Below are 26,878 nucleotides of genomic sequence, written 5' to 3' on the forward strand. Positions count from 1 at the left end.
AATATACATATATTATCGCGCCGCGTATTCCGCCGGGCACAACGTCATTCTTTAGTATATATAAAATCTATATCCCTCCTGGTCTCCACTGTCCACTCTGCAACCACCCGGACACGATAGCCGACGTTAACCGCGCGAGGTTTCAATTTCGGCACTATCGCGTGTTGCAAAGCATGATTATTGACAGTGGATCTAACAGTAAATAATCCGAATTATCTTTGTGTATTACGATTTTTTGCATTCTTTTTCTCTTATTCCTATAGTCTTCATATATTCATATATAAAAAAAAAACCTCTTTTGATCTGATACTGGTCTGATTTTCGATCGACTTTATCGCTTTCCGTGCGTTAATTGTGATAATATAAATATCACGCGCGTTGAAAATGGCATTGGTGAAAATGTTGAAGATCGTTTACTCACCTTTTGCGCTTTGCAGGCGGCGGCCAACGGCAGAACGTCGTGAGGATGCGCGGCATGACGATCGCGAAGACACAGGGCGCATATCGCGATTTTGCAAAGGGCGCAGTAGAGGGTCACCGCTTCGCCATTGTGATCGTTGCAGATCGGCGTGCCCTCGGGCCGAGATCCCTTGCTCCCGCTTGATTGCCAGCTGCCTCTCGGTGGTCCCAGGTTATGGGTCGCCAATGGGCCCCTCTTCGGATGGCAAGACTCCCTACAGGCATCGCAGTATAAAACCTGAAAGAAGAATCGTCGAGTTTCGAATTTGCGAAATACTATAAAGAAATATTAAAATACGAGAGGGAACGCGCTTATGTCCACTTTCAACACACCGATTTCATAATATCTAACCGAATGTCTACAGAAAAAGAATTGCCGCAATATTTTTTCCTTTGTTTTTCTTTACCATATTTTTATTAAATAATAAATGCGCGCAGATGTATGCGTCGATAAAATTTTCTTAGTTATGTCAAACATCAAAAATACGTTCTATCTTTACCGAAATTATACTAACGTAATTGTAGACTGAACTCGCCAATAATCATTAATTTTAAGAATCATTATTTCTCTTCTGGAAGGAATTTTTGCGATATTGTTGAGCGCCATCAAATATTCCGCGTTCGCTCGGTATTTCCTTCTCGGAAATAATATCATTTCGATTATCGATAGCCGAGGTATTGTCGTCGCGCGCGGAAATGTTGCCGGCAACGAATGAAATTGCAGGCGCCATCGATTCTCTCTTTTTTTTTCCACGCGCGCAACGAGGAGTTGCGACCGGCGCGGCGTGGACGCGCGAGTGTAAAATCACAGAAAAAATATCCGCCACTTGTCTCGCAACGCGGTATACCGGAGGGACCGCCACGAGAGGGCCGAAAATGAAATTTAACACTTCGGAGGAAAGCGAGCAAGAGGAGGAGGCGAGACGAGGGTGTGTGCGATTGGCGTACAACGTTGTCGCGCAACGAGATATTTCATGCGACGCGGCACTCCGAAGCGCGGTAACTCGATCTTTTCAAACAGAACGGCCGAACAATATAAAATCGCTCTCTTTGTGAGAGTATGAATGCAACGTGGCGACGATTTGCGCGAATATATCGTGCAAACATGTCGCGCGATGCCGGAACTGACAATTGTCAAAAAAATATCGTTCCTCAAAACTAAGAAAATTTATTCCAAAATTATATTATAGTAAAAAAAATGTTCAAATTTTTAGACTTTATAAAAGAAGCAGAAAAGATTTATCGTGACGATAAATTTCGAAAGATATATATTTAACCCGAGAACGAACGCTTGGAGCTATTTAAACACTCCAGCGGCGAAAAAATAAAGCTCACATCACGGTAATTTTCATGTGCTTCTTTCGTTTTCAAATATTTTTCTGGTTTTCTCTTTACTTTTTTCAAAAAATGTTAAGTAAATCTATATACATATTGTCCTCAAATACCGATAAATTATAAAACAATCAAAAATATGCAACATGTAATTAATCAAAATTTTTAATTGGGATAATTTAATTGGTATTCGAAACAACATTGCATTTTATTGCATTTTATCCAGAGAGGCTAAAAATAAGATAGAAATACCTCTTCTCATAAACAAACCGTGATGTTTGACACATCTGTTCGACGCGAAATTAACAGAGAACATCTGTGCAGTCGCGGGAGTTAAATGAACAAATTTGTTGCGCCTCTCTCGTACGGGATTTGTCCTTCGTACTTGATTTCGACCAGCGAAATTTCTGTCTTTCAGACACGACACGCCCACGACTCGCTCGATATTAATGCCGATAAAGATATAGACGGCGGGGCTCTTGTAGCCGAGAGCGACTCTAGTGCGCTTATAACGCGAAGAGAAAAGTTATGAAGTGGACTTCGAGGAAGAACGAGGGGGAGTTAACGAGCCTCTGGATGAGGAAAGCACACAAGAGAAATAAACACGGCTGATGCCGCGGTCGTTAAGAATGGTAGCCTTGGGAACTTTGTCGATCTGTACGGCACGGCGCGGCAAAAGTTTTCATAGAGAGAACGATCGAATCAAAGCTTCGGGGTAGAAATATCGAGGAAGAAAAAGACGACGGATTAGGCATTATCGGCGGAAATAACGTCGCGCTCGTTCTATATCGAGTGTGCTAGATAAACACGATAATTGTAAGAAACGCTGACTCTCGATCTATGCTTTTTTTGTGTTTCGGGTTTTAATTAAAAATACCAATTTCCGAAGTTCTGACTATTTCTCGACTTATTCAGACCGGATGATTTTTGCGGAATATATTTTTAAGCAAAGCTGGATGAGTGTCTCATCAGACACTTCTTTCTTTCTTTCTTTCCTGTCTCTGGCTGAGGAGAGGAGAACTTTCTATAGAGCCGAAAGAGCGGAAAGATGAAAATAATGAAAAGCTCGCACGGATATTACACTACGTGATCTTCTGTTTGGCTTCTTTTACAGGGTGCACATACATTTCTATACACGTGTACACATTCGTGGAACTGCAAGAGAAAACTCGTGGAAACACGAAGACGAGAAAAAAAAGGATTGCCGAGCAGGAGATGAAATTATCGTGTCTTCTCCATAAATCGATCATATCAAATTACGCATTTACATGAAGCAGACTATTTAGTTACTACGAACTCTTTTTAATTTAGCTATCGTAAAACTTCGACGAGTTTCTCAACGCTTTGATTGCTTAACTTTGAAGTATTAATAGGACTTGCTATAAGAAAACGTTTAACTCTTTAGCTGCGGCATAAAAACATCTTCAAAAATTTCCAGACAAATTAAATAGGAATAACTTAATAATGATGACATACTGTCGAAATTTATGGCTTGTCCGTTCAAGATAAAATAAAACAATGTTGTCATAATTAACGAGCAGCTCTAATGGAATTTTTATTTAAAACTTTATTCTGCCATTCCTACAAAGTTCCCGATTAAACATACACGCGTTGGCAAGCGAAAGATTAAATCAATATTAACAATTATTGGCCCCTTGACAGACTATCTGTAGCTCGATTCAGTTCAGTCTTTTATATCGCAATTTTCATTTTTTATCTAACTCACGTATATATACTTTAACTTTTGCTAATTATGATATGATTCCCTGCATAATAATATTTTATTTATTTTTGTAATTTCATATCGGCTGCAGAAGGACTCAGCGAAGTCCGAAACGTTCCGAATAATTTGTCTAATTGACAATAAATTATAATTTAAGCTAATATCCCGAACTGTTTATTGTTCTTTTCTATTTTGCCTTGAAAACACGAGCCTGACCTCAGTTTATTATTTTAACAGTCACTCCTCCGTCTTAATTCGAGTGACTATTTACTTTTTTTTCATACGTCTTGTCGCTACTTTCGGCTATTACAAACTCTCATTGGACTCTATTTAGTCGTCAAATCTTTCACGCTAATCCGACGCGTTCCGGGGAAAATGATGTTTCCGGTGCGACAACCTGCTGTTCCGCCTTACATCCGTGTACCATTCCTCTCGCAATCCCGTTCATCAACGGGACTGCATCCCCGACTATGTACATCCCCCGTTTATACAATATCAGGCGTCGCGCTAACCTCGCACTGCTCGCACGCGACGGTCGCGTCGCGCGGCTCCCCCTCGCACATCTGGCACTGCAGCCGCGAGTTCCGCGACTCCTGGAACTTGTCGACGATGTGCTGCATCGCACGGTACTTGGGCAGATTGTGGGCGCCGCCCTCGTCGAAGTAGACGGTCTTCTGGCATACCGGGCACGACAGGCAGAGGGTACCGCCGGACGGCGGGAAACCGCCGTTCCCCGGGGTGCCGACGTAGCTGCCCGGCCGCGAGCTGGTGGACGTGCTGCTGCAGACCACGCCGGAGTCGGTCTCCGACAGGATCGACAGCTTGTCGGCCTCCTGATCGGAGCCGGGCGCGTTGGCGGAGTCGGCGGTGGACTCCGGCGGCGAGTCCGGCGGCGCCTGCAGATTTACCGCGCAGGCCAGGCAGAGCGCGTGCCAGCAGGGCAGCAGCACCGGCTCCACGAACAGCTCCTTGCAGTTGGGGCACCGTAGCTCGTCCTCCATCGCGGATGCGCCGGCGGTACGTCGTCTGATGGCGATCGTCCTGGAGTCCGTGGAGAGTTCCTCGTGGATCTTCTCGAGCTGCCGCGGCAGCTCGGATCGCCTCTGCAGGATTCGCGTCTGCAGGATTCCTTCCTCAGGATGGCGCGAGCGACGTGGCGATGCGACGCGGCGCCGCGAAGGTCTCCGTCGATCTCCTTTCACCGGATCGGCGCGCAGAAACGATCCAGGGAACGATAGGAGTACTCGAGATCCGTCGGTGCACTTTCCTGCCGACTATTCTGATCCTTCCGCCGCAAAGAATGGCACTCGAGGGTTTCTTCGAGGAAACGGGTTTCTATCGGAAAACGTTCCTCGTAAACTGTGACGCTTCCGGAGTCGAAGGTCGGGCGTTTCTATAGGCAAACCCAATAACCGAGCGATCCTGTAGATCCTCTTTAAAAGCGGCTGTTACGGAACATAAATCGACGGGCCTTTGCTCCCAAACGACGTGGAAAGAATAGGAAAGACTCCGGAGCACGCGTGATGGTACACCGAGAAGGAACTCAATCTGTCGATCGTAATCGCTGGATCGATCTCGGCTCAGAGATCGCACGCGGTTCCTCGTTTCATCGTCAGTGCCACAAGCGGTTCCCACATTCCCACGGAATCCCACGATCGCGGAACACGCGCGACGATCCGATCGATCGGGCCGAAGAAAAATCCCTCGCTTCGCTCACCGGCGCGCTCGTTGGCGATGCATCGCGTTTCGAGGCGGAATGCGCTTCGGGACGAAGCCGACGAGCGGAACGTAAACTTAATTCTTTTCAGCGAGAACGTGTCACCTGTCGACCGCGCGCATCGCGGGCTTTTCGCATTTTCGAAGCGAGCGCGCTCTTCCCCGTCGCACGTGAGAGAAAACGCGTGCGAAGACTCCCGAAAAATCCACTGATTGTCGAGTCGATCGTCGGCTCAGATCACAGTACGCACGTTGATATAGATATATATCTGACGGTTTTGCACACGTACACACGCGGACGCGACTCTCGAGATCGTGAGCGCCGAGAGGAGCACGCTTGGCGGAAACCAGCACGCAGCCTGCAAGCCGTCACCGGGTTGACTGACTCCCGGCACAGAGTCAAAGAACCGTCGCGCACCGCGGCCACGCACACTCAGGAGCGTGATCGCACGGGGGAACGGCGAGACCTCGCGCGCGATGGCCAATAGAGGTTCCCAAACTTGTTTCAGCCTCTCTCTCTCTCCCTCTCTCTCTCTCGCTGCATCTTTTTCGTATCTTGCAAACCATTTAACAGACCTCCGTTCGTTTTACATAAATCAAAATCGAAGACTCCGGGAGTCCAAGACTGAATCTACGGAGACTTGGCGAAAAAAGCCGAGTGAGAAATAGATGCTCGAAGAAATGTACGTTTTCTTCGAGCAATGTACTCGTGTGTAAAAGGGGAGATATTTTACGGGCTTATTTTGTACTTTATAAATGTACTTTTAACGTCTATGAGCAATTATAGTGTAACCAATTGTAGTTATCGGTTATTGGCACTCGGAGCATTTTTCAACAGAAAGGAAAATTAGATTATATAGAATATAATCAGATATAAGTATGTATATCATATGTGTGTATATATAAATTTTTTCTGAATATAATTGTGAATATATAAATAATGCAGTTTCTAAAAGGCGTTTTCAAACACAGTCTATTTTCTAAATGATTTCCATTTCGCTTTCATCCCCAACGAGACTCCGTTTCTTCCTAACGCAAGTCTTATTTTCGCACAACTGTATTATTGTGAAATTACTCGCCATATGGAACCGGTTTCACGCTCTGAGCACATATTTCAGGGACGCGCCTACATGAGGCACATATATCGAGGCCATTCGAGAATCGAGCACGTAGGCTCCGTTTAAAATAAATTTATAAATACTCGGAACCATTTATATCTACAATCAATACCGTAATATATTTTATATTTGTAATCATTTTATACGTGTACTTGCTTCCATGGGAGAGAAAGTTGAGCGATTGTACTTCTTATTGATCTTTATCTTATCTATCTTTAAAGTATTTCAATATCTAATTACGAAAAGTTTAGATTGCGAATAACCGTTACGAGGGAAACCGTCGTTTCCTTCGACGGGAAGAAGAAAACGGTTATTTGAATAAAAGTTAAGACATCCTCGCTTCAACGAAGAAGCGTTTCCGCAGAAATTAATCGTCTTAGCGAGGACGAAGCACTTGCGGGATATGTCGGCGATAAGTTCTCGCAAGCCGCGAGTAACTTCGCGACAATACCGTCTCGACAGACCGCACGACAGGGAGGTATCTCGCTCCGACGTACGAGATAATAAAACGAAAAGACAAGCCAGGCTCTTCGCTCTTCGCCGCGACGCGCGAGATGCGTGAGAGAATTCCGGTTCTCCAGGGGGTGGGGGGAGGGGGGAGGGGAACGGCACAATGGGCAGAGGGTTGGAATGGGCAGGGATCCTAGCAGCTCTCCTAGATTCGATATAATACCGCAGCCAGGTGCGACACGATCCGCATTGCACATGCGGCACAGCCGGCCGCGCGTTTAATACGCTCGGTTCCTCTCGGCCGCCGAAACTTCTCTTTCTTAATCAAACTGTCGGATTCGCGCTCGTTCGCGATTCAGGGTGAACGACCCCGGTGGGGGAGAAGGTGAACTTTCGTGAAATTCTGCCGTAATTCTATACGTAAGCTTCGCTCGCGTAATGCAGTCCTCGCCCCTCCCTCCCTCCCGCGGGCCCATCCGCGAAACGGGGATAACGAAACTTACCGCTAATATCGCGGAACCGCACCACGGATCACCGCGGCATCGAAATTGTTTACCGGGCACCGTGCCAGCGCTATTAAGCGATCGTTTATTTATATCTCCGCTCGACCACGCGCGCGGGCGTGCCTGCCTTGAAAATAATGCTCCTGATACTACGAGCGTACGGGATTATGGATGACGAGATTAAGGGCGTTGCTTAGAAAGCGCTCGCGCACGAGTTGCATTTAGAACGATGAAATATTAATGCGCGCGATACAAATAACGGCCTAGCTTTGTGCGCGCGGCTTGTTCACTCCTGTCGCGCGTGTTCGGGGTCTGCAGATCATTTCTAGATATAACTCGTGTATAATCGATTTTTCCTTAATGAAACTATTTGGCCGTTATTAATAACCTCGCGAGACTAAACCGAGGGACTTTTTTCGAATCGAGCGAGCCGAGCTGTGTATCGCGTGGCGAAACGTTACGGACGTATATATATGGCACGTGTGACTTTAACTCTCCGTCTGTATATGTTTTTTATTTGCATCCTTGGAGTGTATACGTGGGTCTGCTACATTTGACGCTATTTTTCCCTACTTTAAAGTATTTAAAAAATCTGAAAAAATTTACACGTCTGTCTTCATTGACGATTTTATAGCCATTTTGATAAACATCGTGTTTATTTAATATTTTCTGGCAGGCTTGCAAGTTTTAGGCCGGTTTTACATTAGTCGTATCGTATATAGCGTCGTAAGTCGTAACTCGTAAAAGAAATTGATCAATTACAGAATTTGAGGAGAATAATCAACTGTGATTGGTCAATTTCTTACGAGTTACGCCTTACGACTCTACGATACCATTAATGTAGAACCGGCCTGACAGTTACGGGCAGATTATTATTTTGTCTCGGACGCCGTAGACCCACGTATACAAACGGAGGGTTAAATATCGAACTATGGCGACTGGGGAAATTTTTGCCGCGCGTACTCCTTTCGCAGTTAAGCATATAATGCGCGTCCCACGTTATCTCCCGCGGAGATATTACCCCGTTTCCTTCGCCAAATGATAAATTGGATTACGTCCGCTGCGTAACTGCCAATTACTCTTCGACCATTCGACCGTCCGACTTCGTACGCGTTCATACATCCTCGTGCAACGAGGAACTGAGAAACGTGGACACGGTCATTTATCACCGCGAGAAACCTCAGCGAAACAATATCTACCGTGTCGTTGTCGTCGTCAACGTCGTAGTCGTCGTCTTTCGTTTCTTTCTCGATATACCACGTGTAACAACAAGTCATATGTTACGAGGTCAGGCTGAACTTCGCGGTCCATGTGCCATTAAAAAGACATCATTGACTTGTTAGTAAGAAGTACAGAATAAGTATTTCTTAATCACGATCTTCAGGATATAACAGTAGAAAATAGTTGGACCTGCAGCAAACCAGTTTTTTTTACTCGAAATGTTATTTGAGGGCTTACTTTCAAGTATAGTTTCCGCACGGAAAAAAAGAAGTGTCAAATCAACTAATATACTTGTATATACCTGTGCAAGAATATACATATAATCCTTCTTATAAGAATTTCAACTTTTTTTTTCTTCATTGAATATATAAAACTTCGTTTAACTATATATAAGTGACTTCATTCAAGCAAGTTTTTCTAGTTTAACGCAATATAATCTCATTTCAAGATTATATATTCTTGCGCATATACATTTCTTTTTTTCTGTGCGGAGAGATACATATCATTAATATAATTATATTCATAAATATTAATATAATATAAGGAAATTTTGTATTTTGTAATTCCAATAAAATGTAAGCGTAATAGGCGAAAGATATGTGAAGAAGACTTAGAAAGAAAAGAAGATTATTAGAAAGAATAGAAAATAGAGAAGAAACGGTATGTGCTAAGGTTGTATCATATTGGAAAATAAAGGCTTTTGGTTATAAAATTACATATTATTTGGTATAAATAATATAATTATAAATACATTAATTGATATGAAATTAATAATCATACAAATGTTAATAATTAATATAGATTAATCCGCATATAATTTTATTATTAGTACTTATCAAATTCTTTAATTTATTTATCACCTAACACACTCATTTTAAACACTGCAATTTGAAAGTAAGAGTTTTTCTATACTATACGTTATATAGAAAATGTAAATTGCGGCACGTAGAGAAGCTCGTAGTGCCGGATATATCGCAATGTTACTTTATAACGAATATAATTTTTCTAGAATATAATTTTTCAAGAATTTCAAGAACTTTAAAATATAATTTCGTTAATATTGGCATTTATATCGCAGAATGCTACGGGGACGTGTGTGCGAAGGAGGAAAATGCCGTCGATGACGCACTAACGCGCTATTAGAGTGCGTTAATTAATTAGTGTGCGTTATATTAGCGTGCGTTAATTAATTTTCACGCTGTCGCGTAAGCGCGATGTTTGCCGAAGGAAACGATTGACGCGGACACGGTCATTTGTCACCTGGGGAAAAAAAGCCGTTTCGAAACCGTCGCGGCCTCGATCACTCGCCGCCGGTACGCGATATTTCCAATGCCCCGTGTTCTCTCGTCTCTAATTGTAAGTAGGTATTTAACGCAGCTGCTATTTGACGGCAAACTCGCGCGCGACTATTGCCTTCTATCTAAAGTCTAGACGCCTATTTTGAGATTTCATCATCGCGATATGAAATTATCGAATTTAAGATAGCGAACATTAACGGCCAGCCGACTGCGAGTATTATAGGTTTCACCTCGAATATCTAATTTACTCTCTTTATTTATCGCGAAGAGGCCAATCTGAAAGCTACGGGCCGATTTATGTCTCGAGAATCTACGGTTGCTTAATTATCTTATCGCGGCAAGAATAACTTCACTTAACACTTAAATATTAAAGGATGAAATTTAAACCAATATATCTCGAATTAAATAACATTTTGTTATTTTTAACTACCATGCGTATCGAAATTTGTTATTTTAATACAAAACAGTATATTATTTCAACTCCATTGGTTTAGTTAAATTAACATTGTTTTAGTTAAAGTTAACGACATATTGAATGGGAGCAGTGGCAACCTACAGAAATAAAATATAAAGTGACTCAAATTGAGTAAATAAAAAAGGTTTAATTGTATAAACTATAAATCTGATGGTAGATTCAACCAGAAAAAGGTACGAATCAGATACTTATAATTAAGTCTATTAAATATTCTAGCTGTAAAATATCAAAATTAAAATCAGAATATCGAAACCAGAAATTCAATCACAATAATCAAAAATTCTGGTATGACCAGAATGCATTTTTGTATACGTCTTGATGTTGATGGTACAACTAAAATAAAACTTTTCTCAGTGTAATATTATTATAATTAGAATGATCGATTTTGTGGTATTTTGTGCGGTTGCGGCTATTATACATTAATGTCGGAACCCAGGTAGAACGGCAAGTCACAATAAAGTCAAAATGACGATTTTTGGTCTTTTTACCATCATTTTGATTTCATTATGACTTTTTGTTCTACCAGAGAACTGTTCCTTTCAGCCGCATATTTTTTATCTCTTCCACATGCAAAACGGGAGAAACGCGCGCGCGTAATCTAGTTCGAGAGGGAAAAGACTATTACTAGAGGTGAGGGAGGTTATACGGCTAAGAGAAACGACCTTAGAAGAACGCGCAGAGAAATTGCGAGAGACTTACATACCCTCCAGCTCCGACTTGGCCGTTTATCCTTAACTGCGCATCCGCGCTACACAACGAACGTATGTACGAGAGAAGTACGAGCGAAGTAACAAACGCGCGTTTATTCATGCGGATAAATGTGCACTTCACGCGAACGCGGCGCGAATCGACGGAAAGATTACACGTATTTGAAAATTCCGTCGGCCGAAACGTTGCTCCGAGTCGCCGCGTAGAGGGCACCACTTGCCGAACGCCGACTTTATCGTCGGTTCTAAAAATCGAGCGTGGCTCTCGTGAGCTCCAGGCTCGTCTACCTCAAATTAATATTAAACTCAATCTAAGCTATCTTCGTCGAGAAAATAGTTTATAAAAGTAAATCAATTCGATAAATATGAAATATGTTTTCTCATCCCCCAAAATATCCCTAAATATTCGTGTTTATACCTAAGTATAATAAAAATAAAATATCAGAGAAAGAAAAAGAGCTATCGAGAAAGACAGGGAAGGAGTGCATAAAACAATAATTAATAATTATTCAGTAATCGATGATCACCAGCTTTGTGAATAATGAAAGCGACGAAAGCTAAAATAATCATTGATCATGATTAAAAGGGTCAATCATTAATCGGGAAATGATTGTACTTTTATGATTATAATAATCGGGGCGGCGACTCCCCGACGAGGACGGGCAGTGAACTCCCGTTTCGTGATTACTAATTGCCGATTAATTATTGATCGATTGTTCGCCCGGAGTCCCGGTCTGTCGCCGTCACTGCGATATGTTTTACCGCAGCGAAAAATATCGTTCCGCGCTCACAGCAGCTGCTGACGACACGTGACGGAGACGCGTCACGAGGTGCGCGGATCACGCGCTTTCGCGTTCGTGTCGTCCGGAGTACGTGATAACACCTCGACGATGGCCCTCGTGATAATTTTGCATTGTGCTCCAAAAATAACACCGCGGCATGACCTGAAGTCGAGTGTCCTGAACGTTCTCCAGTAATTCAGGCCTCTCTCTCTCTCTCCCCCCCCCCCCCTCTCTCTCTCTCTCTCTCGATACGTTCGTGATAACGCTGATAACGTGCCTTCCCTGAGTTTTAGACTCTGACTTTGACGGTGCGTGCAAGCGCGTAAATCTGTAAATTATTAGCTGTGATCATTACAAATATAGACTCTGTACTGTTGCATTTGTGTTACGCAATCGAGTCACGTGATCAACGTGTGGAATAAAATATATGGTGTGTGAAGACGGGGAAGGCATAATTCGACACCCTTTCTTTACATCGAGTGCTTCTTGGAGCCTAGCTATCACTTTGGGATAAGAAACTTGCTCCAAAATTAACTTTTTTAGTGCACAATTATTGCCGCACGATGCATGTCGCATTTGTATCGCGCTATATTATACCGACTCGTCTGGTCCACGTCACTCCACATGTGAATGAGTGAATGAATCAATCAATTTAAAATAGTTTATGAAGAGGAATGGGAGGGAGAAATAATTCGAGAATCTTTCTCTACATCAAGTGCCTCTTGGATCACTTTGGGGAATAATAAACTCGCTCCAAAACTATATTCTATATTTTATAGTGCATAGTGCACGATTTTTGCCGCACGATGCATGTCGCATTTGTATCACGCTGTACCGGCTCGCCTGATCCACGTGTTAATGAATAAAGTAGTTTATGAAGAGGGATGGGGGGAGGGAGAAATCATTCGAGAATCTTTCTTTACATCGAATGCCTCTCTCGGAGTACATTATTTTGAGATAATAAACTCGCTCCAAAATTATAACTTTATGGCGCACGATTATTGCTTTACAATGTATGCAGATTTTTTAAATTATTCCCTCTCCCTTCTATCTTCTGTGTTGCATTTGTATAAAATACAACATTGCATACAATGCATACAATGCATACATCGTAAAGCATGCAATAATCGTGCATCAATTTTGATCGACGTATGAATGAACGAAGTAGTTAAGAAAATAGAAAAGAGAATAATTTTGAAAATCTCTTTAAATCGAGCGCTTCTTTGAGTGTATTCTTATGGAACTAAAAAAAGTCACTTAAACACGTAATTAACTTTGTAATGCCTTCTTTATAAAGTATGATGACTATGCAATTCTGTAATTAATCCTTTTGCGGATCGTGCGAGAATTTCGATTTATCGAGAATTGGATTATCGCGTCGCCGACAAATCGTCGTGGAGAAAAAACGAAAGAGAGAAAGAGAGAGAGAGAGCAAGATTGTGAAATTGGACGTTAATCGTCGAGATTGAAATGACACCCACATTTTAAATGCGCGATTAATCTGACTTTATGTCGATGTGGGAAAACCAATTGCTTAATCTCTATATAGTGATGCTTCTGTGTAGAAAGCGCGCGGTCCAAATCTGAGGTGACGACGAATTCGACGTGATGAGAACGAACGTGATAACGTCGCTGACCAAGAGGGTTGCGCCGCAGCTGAATTATTTATCTCGTTATCGGTCCACGGCAAGGTATCGATCTTCTTGTATTATAAGAATTACACCGTGAAATCCCGAATAACGTAACTCATCGTCCCCTAAAGTGCCGCGCGATGACAGCATTTAATAACCAGCGCCATTTAATCCAACGCAGAACTGTTAAGTTCTTGTCCAAACCTGCGGCGTAGGCGAACGCCTGATAATAAGCTCTTTAGCCGCGGATTAATAAACATCTCACGTACTTCGCGAAGCTGCAGCTGTTACTCAACGCGGACGAAGTTTGACGGCCGTGTATATCTGCACACGTGCGGATTACGCATCCCTGTCGCGCGCAGAATTTCTCGTTGTGGGAATCCCCCGTGTCCCGTGAAATTTCCCATAACGTTCGCTGAGGAAGTGTCTCTTCTTCAATCTCTTATTTCCGTTTATTATTTCTATCGCTATCCGCAAGCGATGCAATCGATGGGTACGATTCAGGTGAACGAAAGTTTCAGCACATGCACCACGTACGACCTAGTGATCGTGGGTGGTGGAATCGTCGGCTGCGCGACCGCTCGCGAGATGATCATGCGGCATCCGAACATGAAAATGGCCATTGTGGAGAAGGAGAACGCTCTGGCTAGGCATCAAACAGGCCACAACAGTGGCGTGGTGCACGCCGGCATTTATTACACCCCTGGAAGCATGAAGGTAAACTGAAATGAACGTGTAACTTCTTCACGCAGTTATTTTGATAAGACCTGTGATAAGATTAATAGTAAGACGTGAAGACAGTTAATGATGATTTTCATTCGCCACGGGATATAAACCGATCGGTCCTTTCGATGCAAGAAACAATACATTCAGCATTGGGTCCAGAAATAACAAAAACATTGTTTTATATTAACTTGCATAAGAAATTAATTATCCTCGCAACATTTTCAGGATTGGTTTTCGTTTACATTGCATGATTAGAGTGTTAAAACGTCCGTGATCTGACGGCGAGAATTGTTTGCAGGCGAAACTTTGTGTAGAAGGCCTGAAGCTATCGTACGAGTACTTTTGCAAGAATAACATACCTCATAAGAAGGTCGGCAAGCTGATTGTCGCCCAGAATCCGACTCAAGTCAAGAGGATAGACGATCTCTTCGATAGAGGAACGAAAAACAAAGTGCCCGATTTACAGATTGTTGAGAAAGACTGCATTTCGAAATACGAACCCAAATGCAAGGTATAAAAGTATAAACAGAAAAGAATAATCGTGTTGAATTGCATGGAAAAATTCGCGATATTGATGTGTTAAAAAATTACTAAATCAAGTTTTAATCAGACAAATTCTTCCTATCGGATATATATCGAGATAAATATCTTTTTAAATAAAAATTTAATTTATGTGCTATCGTCTTTTATATTTTAATTTTATTTTTAATACGTTACATATGAAGAATCTATAGCTGTGTATAAAAAGTGCGATAATTAAAAGCGAATAATTGAATTATCTTATTTTTAGGGAGAAAAGGCTATATGGTCACCGTGGACTGGTATAGTGGATTGGGCGGTTGTGTGTAAATCTTTTGCCGAAGACTTTCAAAAGATGGGAGGCGAAATTTTTCTCAATTTCGAAGTAATCGGATTCACGGAGATGGCGGAATCGAAAGGGAAGAGTCAACTAGCTCCCATATCCGTTCAATCGAAAAACAAAGTACGATCTTCCTACATAAACCGTATCTTATTACGTACTGTCGCGTTAATTATCTAATATTTTGGCTTTTTTTTCTTGAAGTGCATACCAACGAAATACGTGCTGACGTGCGCTGGTCTGCACTCAGATCGGCTGGCGGTGATGACGGGCTGCGATTTAAGTCCGCGAATAGTACCGTTTCGCGGCGAGTACCTTCTGTTAAACGACAACAAACGGCATCTCTGCACGACCAATGTGTATCCGGTGCCCGATCCCAGATTCCCATTCCTGGGCGTGCACTTCACACCGAGAGTGAACGGCGATATCTGGTTGGGTCCTAACGCTGTTCTCGCGTTCGCTAGAGAAGGCTATAGGTATTGATTATTACAAAAATATTATTTACTTAAATCTACACGATTGAATAACATTTGCAAGTATCGCAAGAGATCTAAATACATGTCTATTATTTATATAGTCACGAAAATATTTAGAAGACACAGATTTTACGACGTTAAAATCGATTCTCTTCCAGTTGGTTTGATATAAACGTAAGAGACTGCATAGAGATGGCAAAATTCCCTGGTTTATACAAACTATGCTTCCGATACTTCATACCAGGTTGCATGGAGATGATAAAATCAATCTTCTATCCGTTGGCTGTGAAGGACCTTCAGAAATTTATTCCCGAAGTTACATACAGAGATGTGAAAAGGTCAGTATTTTTTACGCTGTGTTTATTTTCGTAAGATTCTCTTTCGTAATCGTTAACAGAGGACCGGCGGGCGTAAGAGCACAGGCACTGGACAAAGACGGCAAGCTAGTCGACGATTTTGTTTTCGACGGAGGCACTGGTACGATCGGAAGCAGAGTATTACACTGCCGGAACGCGCCATCGCCAGCTGCAACTAGTTCTATGGCGATAGCGAAATTTATCGCCGACAAACTCGACCGCGAATTCAAATTTTAATGTATGTTGATGTACATAATTGTCTAATCGCACAAATGTGAAATGCGAAACAGAATAAGCATTTAAAAAGAAGATTCCCAAAGAGACTTTCTACGTGTCATATAATTTTGTATTAAGCAATTATCTCGAAAAATATATATCTGTATATTATACCTTTTTTTTTATACATTAATGTTTTAGTCGTTATAGCAGTAAATATTTAAGAAACAACTTGTGATAAGATAATAGCAAAAAAGATCATTATATACAAAATTCTATGCTCTTCTAACTTTTTAGCATTAATTAAAGTGCCTTAAAAAATGTGCTCTGCTACAAATATTGATAAATATATCTGGCATTAATATCTGTGTAATGCGTTCATGCTTCCTAAAAGCTACAAATTATATTTTTGTATAAACTATCTAATAAATTATTTTCTAATACGCGGATATAATACACAAAGATTTCAGATACGAATAATATGTACAGTAATATACAATAAAGTTGAAATATATGTAACAATTATCACATATGCTTATGTAAAAGTGATTAAAAAAATTTTTAGATAATTCTTAGTCTGTTTCCTGATAGCATAAGATGCGTAGTAGCAAAATCCAATGCGGCGGTTAGATGATATCCCATGTTTGAGAGCACAACTCCGTATTCGCTCAAGGCGAACATTGAATACACTGAAATTATATATTTGGTTCCCTAAGATAACAGAAACTAAAAAAGCCAGCTACGTATAATAATAAGAGTGTCGATTAATATCTTACCTAAAGGTTCGCAGTATTTATTATGCCTATAAAAGAAGTAACATGCTATTAGTATAGATAACACATTTAACATCATTGATCTCCGTTTCCACTTCAAGGAAGCATCGTTCAAGCCTTTTGCAATATTCAGGCAGCTCTTCATAATATAATACGCTAAGAACATGTGTATAAACGACGTCATCAAAAAAGTTATGAAAGACATCTTATGGAATGCTGTAAGAAAAGCAACACATAAGCACATTAATCATACCGTATCACGCGCTACGCCTAAATATTCATACGCATATTTATGCAAATTCTCAGACGCATGCGTTTGCATACCGTAATTCTCGTCGGAAGTCCAAAAGCTCAGCGTCACCAGAGAAGTATTTTCAATGGCGTACATAACGAGCGCGATATTACTTAGATATTGCGCCCATTTGTAAACATGCTCCTTGTAGTGACGATAATACAGCGTAAACACCAAGGTTCTCACTATCGCTTGCAGTGCTATAGCAGTCTTCCAGACATCTCTCTGAGGCCTATAGTGACCTATGGCCGCCGAGATAGATGGTAAAAAATTGTATACCTAGAAATATTGCATGAAAGAAAAAACAAAGTTGTATTTTCCATGAGCTTATACAAAACTTTATAAATTTGTATAAAGTTATACTTCATAATTTACAAAGCTGTCACAAGCTTTATAACAACTTTTCACTTATACATAAGAAACGTTTATTTCGAAAAACGTGCTGAATCACGTAATTGAATCTTTTTAAAAGGCACTCCTCTAGAAACCTATCATAAGCGCCGCCGTTCGTTCAGAGAGTTACGTAAGATACTCTAGCTCCGATTTCCATAGGAAGAACATTAAAACAGCCGTCGTTATCTCGCTGCGCGGCTGATTAACAATCGTACCTGGCAATGAGTGGAGGTGGAGTGCTCGAAGTTGTAGAGGACCGACCAGGCGACGCAAAAGACGAACGCCAGGAAGGGCAGGAACACGGTGAACCACGCCACTCGGGAGAACGGCACGACGAGGCGGACCTTCGACATGTCGCCCTCCGTCAGCGGGATGTACTCTGACCCTAATCTAAGCTTGCTCATGGTAGTAGACTCCCCGATTGCGGTATCCCCTACCGTCTACGTCATAACGTGCGTGAGGGGGGTTTTTTCAAGTTCCTCGGGTGAGGAGGTATAGGTGCCTTGTACGCTACGGTAATTGGCACAATATCATTAATAACGTGCGTGACATCGGGACGAGGTTAATGCGCCAATTGAAAATCTCGGCCGGTGCCGGTGCGTGCGAGCCTCCGACTGGGTTTCTTCCGGATTTTCCTGGACGCGACGACGACGCGGCCGCGCGACTCGCGTCCCGGCCGCGGGGAACGATCGACGATCGACGCGAGCTCGCGAGACTGGTCCGCCGGCAAGCGGACCAGCGGACCAACATCGTTGAGGTTAGGTCCACTAGGTAATCGATCCGAGCCGAGAACTGTCGAATGTCGAACTCTTCTAGGCTAATTAATTCGCACCTTGCGCCATCTGAAAGTTCGAGTTCAAGGAATGATGTCATTTGTTATCATTAGCCAACCCAGACAGCACGAATGTCCAAAATCGGGACAAAAGACGTCTTAAAGACATCTTTAAGACATTTTATGATATGATGTCTAAAAAACGTCTAATATTCCGATTTTGGACATTGTGTTGTCTGGAAACTCGTTCTTCGTTGCTGTACCTTTTGCACTTTCTCATCTTTCTTCCTTCCCTCTGCAATTCTCAATTATATTCCCATCTCGTTTTCAGGCGTAAAAGACACGAAAATCGTGACGCTTGCACGAATGACATAAAAGTTTGCCGTTAATTTTTTATATACACCTCCCTTTATTTCATTTCAGGCTTGGATGTGTTTCATTTGCTTTACCGTGGCAAATACCGCGGCACGCGGATGAAACAAGTCGACTTGTCGCGTCATATATTTGCGAAGCGTAATAACCGGCAGATTTGCTTAAAAATATGGTCGCTGTCCAGTACCGTCGTACATGTCAAACGCTTTGATTTTCTCGAGTCGATTTGCGCTGAACAAAATCGATAAGATTGTAAATTGGCGACTACGATCGCAGGAGATTTCCCGCAAAAGCTGGCAGGACGCACGACCGGTTAAGGTTATAATCATTGATTCGGAGTTTCGGAGTAGTGTTAAACGCATTTTTAAGTGTTTAATCGCTCGAGCGATTGACCGAAGAGACGGACGCCTAAATTTCAGCCTCATTCTGCACCAGGTCTCTCTACAACATGACTTCGTTTGTAGCGGATGTACTGGCCACGGCAGGTAATATTTACAAACTGCCACGTTCGAACAATTGTGGACAGTCGTCGATACTGAATGCAATTCCATGTTCTCCTATAAATCTAAAACAGACTTTCGGTTAGCGAGAAATTGTAGCCTTTTTGTAGACAATGTGTTAGGATTAATTGTACATGAAATTTATAACGATTGAAATTTATAAATGAAATAAAATTTATAACAAAAGATACGAGCAACGTTTCTTTTATCGCGCAGGTAAGCTTGAGAAGGTGAATCTCCACAAAAACATTGCCGAAATACAAAAGGAAATAACGAAATTGGAATATGAAGTTAAAGACTTCATGGATGACAATTATGTCGAGTTCAATGCAAAGTTGACGAGAGATATACACCTGGTTAAAAAGACGGAGCAGCTGCTGGAGGAAATAGGTATTTTGCAGAGCAGAATAAATGATCAAGTACGTTGCACTAGCATCTTTCACTCTAAATATGATAAAACGTATGTTTCGTAATATATTATTTGCATTTGTTATACAGATCAAAATCGAGTTGTCCGGGTCGACAAAGGAGTTGAAGGCACTCTCCCAGGCGTTAAAGGAGTCCAATATCAGCCTGCAACTATCCCAACAACTGATAAGCCTACACAAGTGCATAAAATCTATAAAAAAGACCCAAGAGGAAAAGCAATACGTCGAGACTGCCAAGACTCTGCAGCAAATGCAATCTCTGTTGGAAAATCCTCATAGCCTCCTGCACGATCTCGAAATATATGCGGCGATCAGGGACGAATACTGCAATCTCTCTCGCTCGTGCTTGATGGAAGCCTCTGGCCTCTTGCGCGATCGAATCTGCTGGAGCAACGATGAGAAGGAGGGCAAAACGGTCACCTCGGTCACCATTAAAACCGAATATGACGACATACGGGAATTAATGCAAGGATTGCATATTATGGATCATCTCGAAAATGAATTGGAAATATTTTCCACAAAACTGATGGATCATATAATCAAACCCATCATTTATGATCACTGCTCGGTGTATGTCGTTAAGGAGAGAGTGTTTACCGTCGAGATACTGGAGAGGAAAAAGATGCCATGTTACAAAGGTGTACTGTACAACTTGAAGCTACTCTTCAAGTTTCTCCATCAACATTTAAATCTGATAATCGCGGATGACGAGACCTTTCTGAGAAAATTGCAACCGCATCTACTGGAACAATTGTCGCGTCCTTTGATAGCAGACTGTATCTCTCACACCATCCCGACTTCTAACGCGGATCTGAAGAACTTCGAGCCTGTGGTCGAGACAATTAACGAATTTCAAAACTACTTGGTAGTAATCGGTACTTACGTCTAATAATTCGTGAGATAAAAATATTTATCTTACAGTACGCATCATCTAAACGATGAAAAATTTTCAGGATTCCTTTCCGAGGACCAACTCTTCTTATCAGAATATACGAATAATATTGACAAACTCTTTATCAATAGAATATGTCAGGATTTATTAGCCAAAGCTAGAAATATAATGAGGAAAGATCTGCACGATTCCGTTCGATACGAGCCGCAGGTATGCATTCAACTATTGTTATATTAAGACAATAGATACGTAGAGCTATAATAGACCGTTTAATTTTCAATTATTCTGTTCTGCTGTAGGAACCGCCCAAACTTATAAATAAAGCGTTCGAGAACGATTGCGAATTATCCATTGAAAAGAAGTTAAGCGATATGTCATTTCATCTACCTAAATGTCAAATAAGGTATATTATTTGATTAATAATAATTAATTCAGTACGTACGAATTTATGAGAATTCAGATTCTAACTTTTCCCTAGTATCATATATAATTCTGTGATGCTAAATATAAATATTATATCAATTGAATTTTAGCAAAAATGCACAAGAAACGCTAGAACTAGCAAGAACAATATTGGATGAGGCTTGCGATAGTTCGGATGCTTGCGCTGTTAGATTATTTTACACATGTAGAAATGTATTCGAAATGTACGCTGGTTTAGTGCCCGAACATCATAAAAAGTTCTTGGAAACAATACCGCAGCAAGTTGGTAAGAATAATACGTGATAAAAGTGAAAACTAATTCTAACACGAATAAAATGAATGTTACATAAATTATTATCACTATTATGTTTAGCTCTGTTTCACAATAACTGTATGTATCTCGCCCACCACTTGCTTACACTGGCGCACGGATACAGAGACAGATTCTCAAAAATTGTACAAAGATTAAACTTGACATTCGCGGATCAGGTCATGATACTCAGAGACGTTGGATCGCAATGCTTCCTGGATCATATGAGATATCAAAGAAATATTATTTTCGACATCATCAAGAATTCAGGTTTATAATTTACTCATTAGCTACGAAAAAAGTGAAGTAAATTTAGCTAAAATGTTTATGTTTACAATTAGGTTTCTCAGGATTAAGCCAAGCGCCTCAGCTAGATCCTAGCACCGAACGTGCATTAAGACAATGCATCAGACAATTGGAATTATTAAAGACTGTTTGGCTGGATGTATTGCCTATAAATATCTACTGTAAAGCCGTTGGTTAGTCTTTTTATCCTTGAGATTTTTGTTCACCTCATCGTTATATTTTAATACGTTTCTAATTTTTTTTTACATCTTAGGATGTATAACAAATTCCATGATTGACGATTTGGTGACGAAAGTCATATCTGCGGAAGATATTCCAATTGATGTCGCGACAGAACTGGTAATTCTATTTAATATGGTGGTGAAACGAACGCCGCAGATATTTCCTGTAAGTATATAATACGAAAGACATAATACACAAAAAGATAAAGTACAAATACATATACGAGAAATTTAATATGACATAAATTTTTATTGCATTTAATGTCATACATTCGATATCGTATAGTTGTTCGTGATAGTAGCGTTCCAACTGGTTCCTGTAAAAGTTAAGCCATAAGAATATTATTCCGTTTAATGAAGCAGATGTATATTAATTGGCATTTTCACTTTATAGGATCAACAGATTCAGCAGCATGTACGTAAATGGGGGAAATTTTTGGAACTGATCAAGTTACTTGGTGCATCACTGAAAGAAATTGAAGTTAGATGGGGAAGTGGGAAAGGCCCATTAGCACAGGAATTCACCGCTCCACAAGTCAAACAACTGATCCGGGCAATATTCCAGAATACGGACAGAAGATCTAATCTTTTAGCTTCTATACGATAAAAATGTGAAATCAAATATTTCAAATATATAAAGAATAACGAATAAATAATTAAGTTTGTATCACACATGTACATCCCATATTAAAGTTGAATATACAAGTTAGCCCAAGACAACTTCTAAAGAGAAGATAGCAACATAATTTTATATACTTTTGTACGAAGAAATAAATGTATAAAAAAAAAAGATATAATACTATGCTTTCGTTTGCCGATATATACATATATATAGATAACATAAAAAATTTCATGTTTTAATCAGTTATTTCAATATTATAAATGAAATAATGATTATGTAAAAAATTTGAAGTATTAATAAAATTATTTGGGAATTAAAATTAAAGCATATTAATAAAGTTCTAAACATAATAATAAATAATCAAGTTTTTTATAAATATTAATTAATTGGTTTTTAATAGAGGAAATTAATTGAAGAATTAAGCATCAAGATACTTTCTCTTAACATCGAAAATCAAAATGTCAAAGTGCGAATGTCTCTCCAAAATATCTCTTACAATTTAACAAGATTAATTTCTGATTTATAAAAACCGTATAAGAACTCACCAAAGTCTTTAATTTTCAATGTTAAGTAATTATCTAATTCTACTATTTAATATGATAAATTAATTTCTTTTTTTATTGAGATACTTACGTGAATGCTTTCAACTTATAGTGAACTTATCCGAATGTCCGAATTTTATGTCGGGATTAAAGCGAGAAATTCTCTTTTTAACCGACTTCAAGAATACGATTGAAGTATTAAAATGCACGAAGAACGTTGCGCAAACACAACATTACGTAAAAGAGTAACGTATCTACTATAATACGGAAAATGGCCTGTAAGTTAGTACCAAGAAATTCCGAGTAACCAAATAAGCAATTTGGTAAAAACAATTTGTTTGCGAAGTGACAAAAAAAAATATATATCAGATTACGTTACCAATCATAGTAAACTGTGAAAAAATAATCAATCAATTAAGCAGGCAGGCAGGCAGAGGGTGGCGGTCAGTAGTGAGCGCAAATCGTTTAATATCTCAATTTCCAATTCCATCTTTTACAGTGGAGATAATATACATCATTACCACTATTTTTATCACTTTCTTATTTACGAGCATCTGAAATGACAAAAGTGGATGCTCTGACATCTCTTTCCAAATGCAGCACTGTATCCGCACGTACATCACAAACCCGAAGTGTTGGAAGGTATATCATATGGATGCGATCGCTTTTTTTTTTGGCTTCGCAAGATTTTGATCTCGTCGTTTGTGCGTCGAAATTCTCAAGGTAGGTTGCATTACCTTGTCTTTCTTCGCTTGCGCAAATAAATTATATCAATTGTTATATGCGAGCAGCAGTTTGCATTTGGCTAGTGTTTTTACGCGCGATTTACTGTCTCCTTTCCGATTCCATATAAAATCGTTTACTATTCATAGAACGTTAAGCGAGCACACGTTTCTATCTAAATACGTGAGAATGATATTCACAAGATTATGGACCGTCGTACTGCAGTCTCGGAAACTTATCGGAAAGCTGGAAATAAATTGGAAATAAAGCTAAGCCAAGTATAAGTCAACAAAATTACGAGATGCTATTACTTTAATGGTCGTGGGATTATATGTGAAATGAATCTCGAAATTTGTATTATAATCGTAAACCAAGGACCACAAAAATCCTACGCTATCTAAAAACGTGTGTAAAGAAAGGAGAGATCTAAAACAACCCACAATATGGCTTTGTTTCAAAGTAAAATGATGATTGTAGATAGTGTTATAGTCTCTATAGATTACAGCTCTCTATATTAATTACTTCTTCAAATATTAATCGGTCGAACTCTGCGGTTCGTGTGTCACGCTTCGCGTGAGAATGCTTTTTAAGGGAACTTTCGAGTCTGTTAATCATAGAAAATGTTCTCCGGGAGCGACCACGGACTGTATGGAAGTGGTACACGGAAAACATTTGCACAGCGCAAACTGCAATGGTAGTTCTTGTCTATATACAGGTCGCTGTGTAGATTGGACAGAAATGAAGTCGTCGAGGCGGGTGGCTGATCGGCCCGCAGTTCAGATTGGCAAGACGCAGCGTAGTTCTTTTATGTGCATTCACGTAGATGACGATGACTGTGAACATGGAAGTGCAAAACAGGTTGTCACATTACTTTCGCCCCCTTTTGACTCCCATTGACTGAGAGCCGACAGTAGCTTTGATATTTTTTGTGCATGCAATTAAATGAATTTGCCATATTTTAATGATAGCAACGGATCCTCATGCACATAAGAATCTTTTTTTTTTTTAAATGTAATTTGTAGATTTCTTCCGTATAGTTTATAATAGGCCGAAAGCAACATTGTATTCGCGTAAAATGCGAAATCGCATCGTAAACTGTTTTTTTTTTTATGCAAATTAATCCGTTTAAGTTTTGCCTTGAGTTAAAGAACTCTTTCAGACACACAATCATATAGGTATCTTCCGTGTCTATCGTTCTCGACACATTTACACGCGATCAAATTATTTATTTATTTTTATTTATCGTCAATTTATTATTCTTAGAATCTTTCGTCGCATAAATACCGTCGTTAAAAATTTCCTTTTATTTCAATTTCCTTTCCCAAAAATCTTTTAAACGATACGAATTTTTAAATATAAAACTCAAACATCCGTTTGTGTCGTATTTGCCCGTCGTATTTACCCGAACATCGTAGAATTTACTCGAAGATCGTAGAATTTACTCGAAGATCGTAGAATCACAATACATCACGAGATGTACTCTCAATAGAAATCTATCAGAATGATAATCTAATCAAATTCTGATCGTATATACTTTTCCCAGGTCCCACAAATTGTTTACGTTTTTGAGCTAACAAGCTTGAGCTAATAAACGTGACACGAGTTGAATATCAATTTTAGATGGGTATCGTCAATACCTGCCACGGCCGGCGGGAGAGCGGCTTCGATACCTCGCTGTGCTCGTATCCTTCCCGGTGTAGTAGTCGGCGCCAGTGTCCCCGCTACTACCACCGTAGACATCCTGCGTATATCCATCTCGCGTAACATACCCGCTGCTGCGATTGAACATATAGTCTTCTCCGTAACGACCTCTGCCCCTACTTCCGCCACCCCTGCCTGTATAATAGCTGCCTCCGTAATCGCCGTAAGTACTGCCTCTGTAACCCCCGGTAGTGCCGCCCCGTGAACCGAAGTCCCTACCGCCGGACCCGCGACTTCCTCTGAAACCGCCCGCGCCACCGCCCCTGCCGCCGCCGCGGCCCCTACCCCGAGATATCTCCACTCTCAACTTCGCACCCATTATCTCCATGCCGTTCATGTTGCAGCATGCCAATTCGGCTTCGTTCATGTTGAAGAACTCGATGAAAGCGAAGCCCGGCGGATTAAACGCTACCCACACCTTATTCAGCTTGCCGTACTTCTCAAACTCCATCTGCAGATCTTCCTTTTTGATGCTCTCGTTCAACCCGCCCACGTACACGCGCGTATATCCTTCCGGTGTCATCTTGCTGCTAAAAATACAGGATAATTAGTCGCGTGAATAAACTTTCGTCTTTCAAACGAGGCGGAACAATTTCTAAATGTATACCTTTGGAAATTGTTCAGCCAACGAGTGCTTTCAATCTAACTGATTACAATTTTTATACTCGTTAAAATTAATTGTTGCAACGCATTTGTAGCAATTACATTTATTCAAACGAATAAAGGACGCGCGGACCAAAGTTATTGCTTTCACGCCAAATGGAGTAACAAGTCGAGCTCTCGGACAAGCGGAACCGGATAGGAACAATCAAGAATACGTAATTGTGTTCGTAACGTGCGCCTCTTTGTGCGACCACGGGCGAATCCGTTCTTTGTCTCCGTAACAATACAAACGCGGTAATTTTCTCAACAAAGGGACACTCGAGACATATCGGAGCGGGTATCTGCGTCGCGCGCGCGCGCGTGCGGTTTTCACGCGCGAGAGTCGCGCGATCCCGTCGGGAGGACGGTGCGTGACAAATAGTACGCGGTCACAACAACGCAGCCATGGCGGGTATTTTCGTTCTCGGCGGCGAGAGACGCGCGACGCGGCGCGGCGCGGCGCGGCGCCCCGCGTCCTCGCGTTCGCCGCCGCGCGGGTGCCCGGGAATCGGGATCGGCTCGCGAGCGTCGCGGGGGCGGAAAAGAGGACACCGCGGGACGTCGCGAGACGCGGAGGAGACGCGAAAATCCGACAGATCGTCGGACCGGGGGATGGGACAACGAGAGCGACGGGCCGAGTTTACGCGCCAACGGGTGTTCGAAAGCCCGTCTCCGGTCGCGCCGTCCGGTGGTTTACTCACTCGTCGGCCTCGTCGCCGCTGGTCTCTCGGGAGGCTTCTCTCGTCGCCGATCGGCGTGATCGCCGCGGTGACCGCCGGGGGAGACGGGTAGATGGGCGACGTGTGTCTCGGTCGTAGGAACGTGCACGCCGTGTGCGACCGCGCAATCGATAGGAACGGATCCACCGGGGTTCACAGCGCACAGAGAACCATGTCGGTCGCAATCGCGGCCTCCAAC

The 26,878-nt window shown here is 41.3% G+C and overlaps 5 protein-coding genes across 15 annotated transcripts in view; 2 read left to right on the forward strand and 3 right to left on the reverse strand.

Annotated features, from left to right (window-relative positions):
* Positions 1-5,628, reverse strand: part of Trim9 (E3 ubiquitin-protein ligase Trim9) — a 98,054-nt gene extending 92,426 nt beyond the window's left edge. For both annotated transcript variants that reach the window (XM_071713586.1, XM_071713577.1), the window contains exons 1-2: positions 4,027-5,628; positions 422-697 (exon numbers count right to left, since the gene is read on the reverse strand). In XM_071713586.1, coding sequence (XP_071569687.1) covers positions 422-697; positions 4,027-4,515 — 765 coding nt within the window. In that variant the 5' untranslated portion in view covers positions 4,516-5,628. The remainder of the gene's footprint in view (positions 1-421; positions 698-4,026) is intronic.
* Positions 5,629-11,718: 6,090 nt separating this feature from the next.
* On the forward strand, positions 11,719-16,221 carry L2hgdh (L-2-hydroxyglutarate dehydrogenase). 8 transcript variants are annotated; one of them, XM_071713630.1, is made up of 8 exons: positions 11,719-11,871; positions 13,350-13,475; positions 13,931-14,132; positions 14,440-14,652; positions 14,932-15,123; positions 15,205-15,476; positions 15,635-15,814; positions 15,874-16,221. In XM_071713630.1, exons 2-8 carry the CDS (start codon positions 13,393-13,395, stop codon positions 16,067-16,069), a joined length of 1,338 nt encoding a protein of 445 aa, XP_071569731.1. In that variant the 5' UTR covers positions 11,719-11,871; positions 13,350-13,392; the 3' UTR covers positions 16,070-16,221. The 8 variants fall into 8 exon arrangements, with proteins under 8 accessions (XP_071569731.1, XP_071569738.1, XP_071569757.1 ...); XM_071713637.1 differs by having other exon boundaries at positions 11,797-11,975; positions 13,334-13,475; XM_071713656.1 differs by having other exon boundaries at positions 11,797-11,975; positions 13,937-14,132.
* Positions 15,756-17,910, reverse strand: LOC139776800 (post-GPI attachment to proteins factor 2). Its single transcript, XM_071713748.1, has 4 exons — positions 17,722-17,910; positions 17,146-17,392; positions 16,825-17,037; positions 15,756-16,737 (listed from the first exon to the last, which is right to left on the reverse strand). The coding sequence occupies exons 1-4, from the start codon at positions 17,908-17,910 to the stop codon at positions 16,610-16,612; spliced, it is 777 nt and encodes a 258-aa protein (XP_071569849.1). The 3' UTR covers positions 15,756-16,609.
* A 1,087-nt stretch (positions 17,911-18,997) lies between these two features.
* Positions 18,998-22,408, forward strand: Zw10 (Zeste-white 10). The gene is made up of 10 exons (XM_071713597.1): positions 18,998-19,135; positions 19,367-19,569; positions 19,649-20,453; positions 20,532-20,680; positions 20,770-20,873; positions 21,004-21,179; positions 21,267-21,473; positions 21,545-21,682; positions 21,763-21,896; positions 22,125-22,408. Exons 1-10 carry the CDS (start codon positions 19,099-19,101, stop codon positions 22,335-22,337), a joined length of 2,166 nt encoding a protein of 721 aa, XP_071569698.1. The 5' UTR covers positions 18,998-19,098; the 3' UTR covers positions 22,338-22,408.
* Positions 22,409-23,345: 937 nt separating this feature from the next.
* On the reverse strand, positions 23,346-26,821 carry Rsf1 (Repressor splicing factor 1). 3 transcript variants are annotated; one of them, XM_071713771.1, is made up of 3 exons: positions 26,662-26,821; positions 25,255-25,848; positions 23,346-24,450 (listed from the first exon to the last, which is right to left on the reverse strand). In XM_071713771.1, the coding sequence occupies exons 2-3, from the start codon at positions 25,839-25,841 to the stop codon at positions 24,423-24,425; spliced, it is 615 nt and encodes a 204-aa protein (XP_071569872.1). In that variant the 5' UTR covers positions 25,842-25,848; positions 26,662-26,821; the 3' UTR covers positions 23,346-24,422. The 3 variants fall into 3 exon arrangements, with proteins under 3 accessions (XP_071569872.1, XP_071569863.1, XP_071569865.1); XM_071713762.1 differs by having other exon boundaries at positions 25,255-25,845; positions 26,662-26,798; XM_071713764.1 differs by lacking the exon at positions 26,662-26,821 and adding an exon at positions 25,926-26,085.
* Between the last annotated feature and the right edge of the window lie 57 nt (positions 26,822-26,878).

The sequence above is a fragment of the Temnothorax nylanderi genome, unplaced genomic scaffold (genome assembly GCF_030848795.1).
Source record: "Temnothorax nylanderi isolate EJ_2023f unplaced genomic scaffold, tnyl_v1.0 TNYL_tig0005_pilon, whole genome shotgun sequence".
In the NCBI taxonomy this organism is placed as follows: Eukaryota; Metazoa; Arthropoda; class Insecta; order Hymenoptera; family Formicidae; genus Temnothorax; species Temnothorax nylanderi.

What these genes read in the sequence shown, in the direction of transcription:
- Zw10 (XM_071713597.1), top strand. Translation starts at nt 19,099, where the DNA reads ATGACTTCGTTTGTAGCGGATGTACTGGCCACGGCAG. An exon ending in AGAGCAGAATAAATGATCAA is followed by an intron (nt 19,570 to 19,648) that starts GTACGTTGCACT and finishes TTTGTTATACAG; the next exon opens with ATCAAAATCGAGTTGTCCGG. An exon ending in CTACCTAAATGTCAAATAAG is followed by an intron (nt 20,874 to 21,003) that starts GTATATTATTTG and finishes ATTGAATTTTAG; the next exon opens with CAAAAATGCACAAGAAACGC.
- LOC139776800 (XM_071713748.1), bottom strand. Translation starts at nt 17,910, where the DNA reads ATGAGCAAGCTTAGATTAGGGTCAGAGTACATCCCGCTGACGGAGGGC. An exon ending in GACTTCCGACGAGAATTACG is followed by an intron (nt 17,038 to 17,145) that starts GTATGCAAACGC and finishes CTTTTCTTACAG; the next exon opens with CATTCCATAAGATGTCTTTC. An exon ending in TAAATACTGCGAACCTTTAG is followed by an intron (nt 16,738 to 16,824) that starts GTAAGATATTAA and finishes ATATAATTTCAG; the next exon opens with TGTATTCAATGTTCGCCTTG.
- L2hgdh (XM_071713630.1), top strand. Translation starts at nt 13,393, where the DNA reads ATGAGAACGAACGTGATAACGTCGCTGACCAAGAGGGTTGCGCCGCAG. An exon ending in ACACCCCTGGAAGCATGAAG is followed by an intron (nt 14,133 to 14,439) that starts GTAAACTGAAAT and finishes AATTGTTTGCAG; the next exon opens with GCGAAACTTTGTGTAGAAGG. An exon ending in AATACGAACCCAAATGCAAG is followed by an intron (nt 14,653 to 14,931) that starts GTATAAAAGTAT and finishes TCTTATTTTTAG; the next exon opens with GGAGAAAAGGCTATATGGTC.
- Rsf1 (XM_071713771.1), bottom strand. Translation starts at nt 25,841, where the DNA reads ATGACACCGGAAGGATATACGCGCGTGTACGTGGGCGGGTTGAACGAG. An exon ending in TCTCCCGCCGGCCGTGGCAG is followed by an intron (nt 24,451 to 25,254) that starts GTATTGACGATA and finishes CCATGTTCACAG; the next exon opens with TCATCGTCATCTACGTGAAT.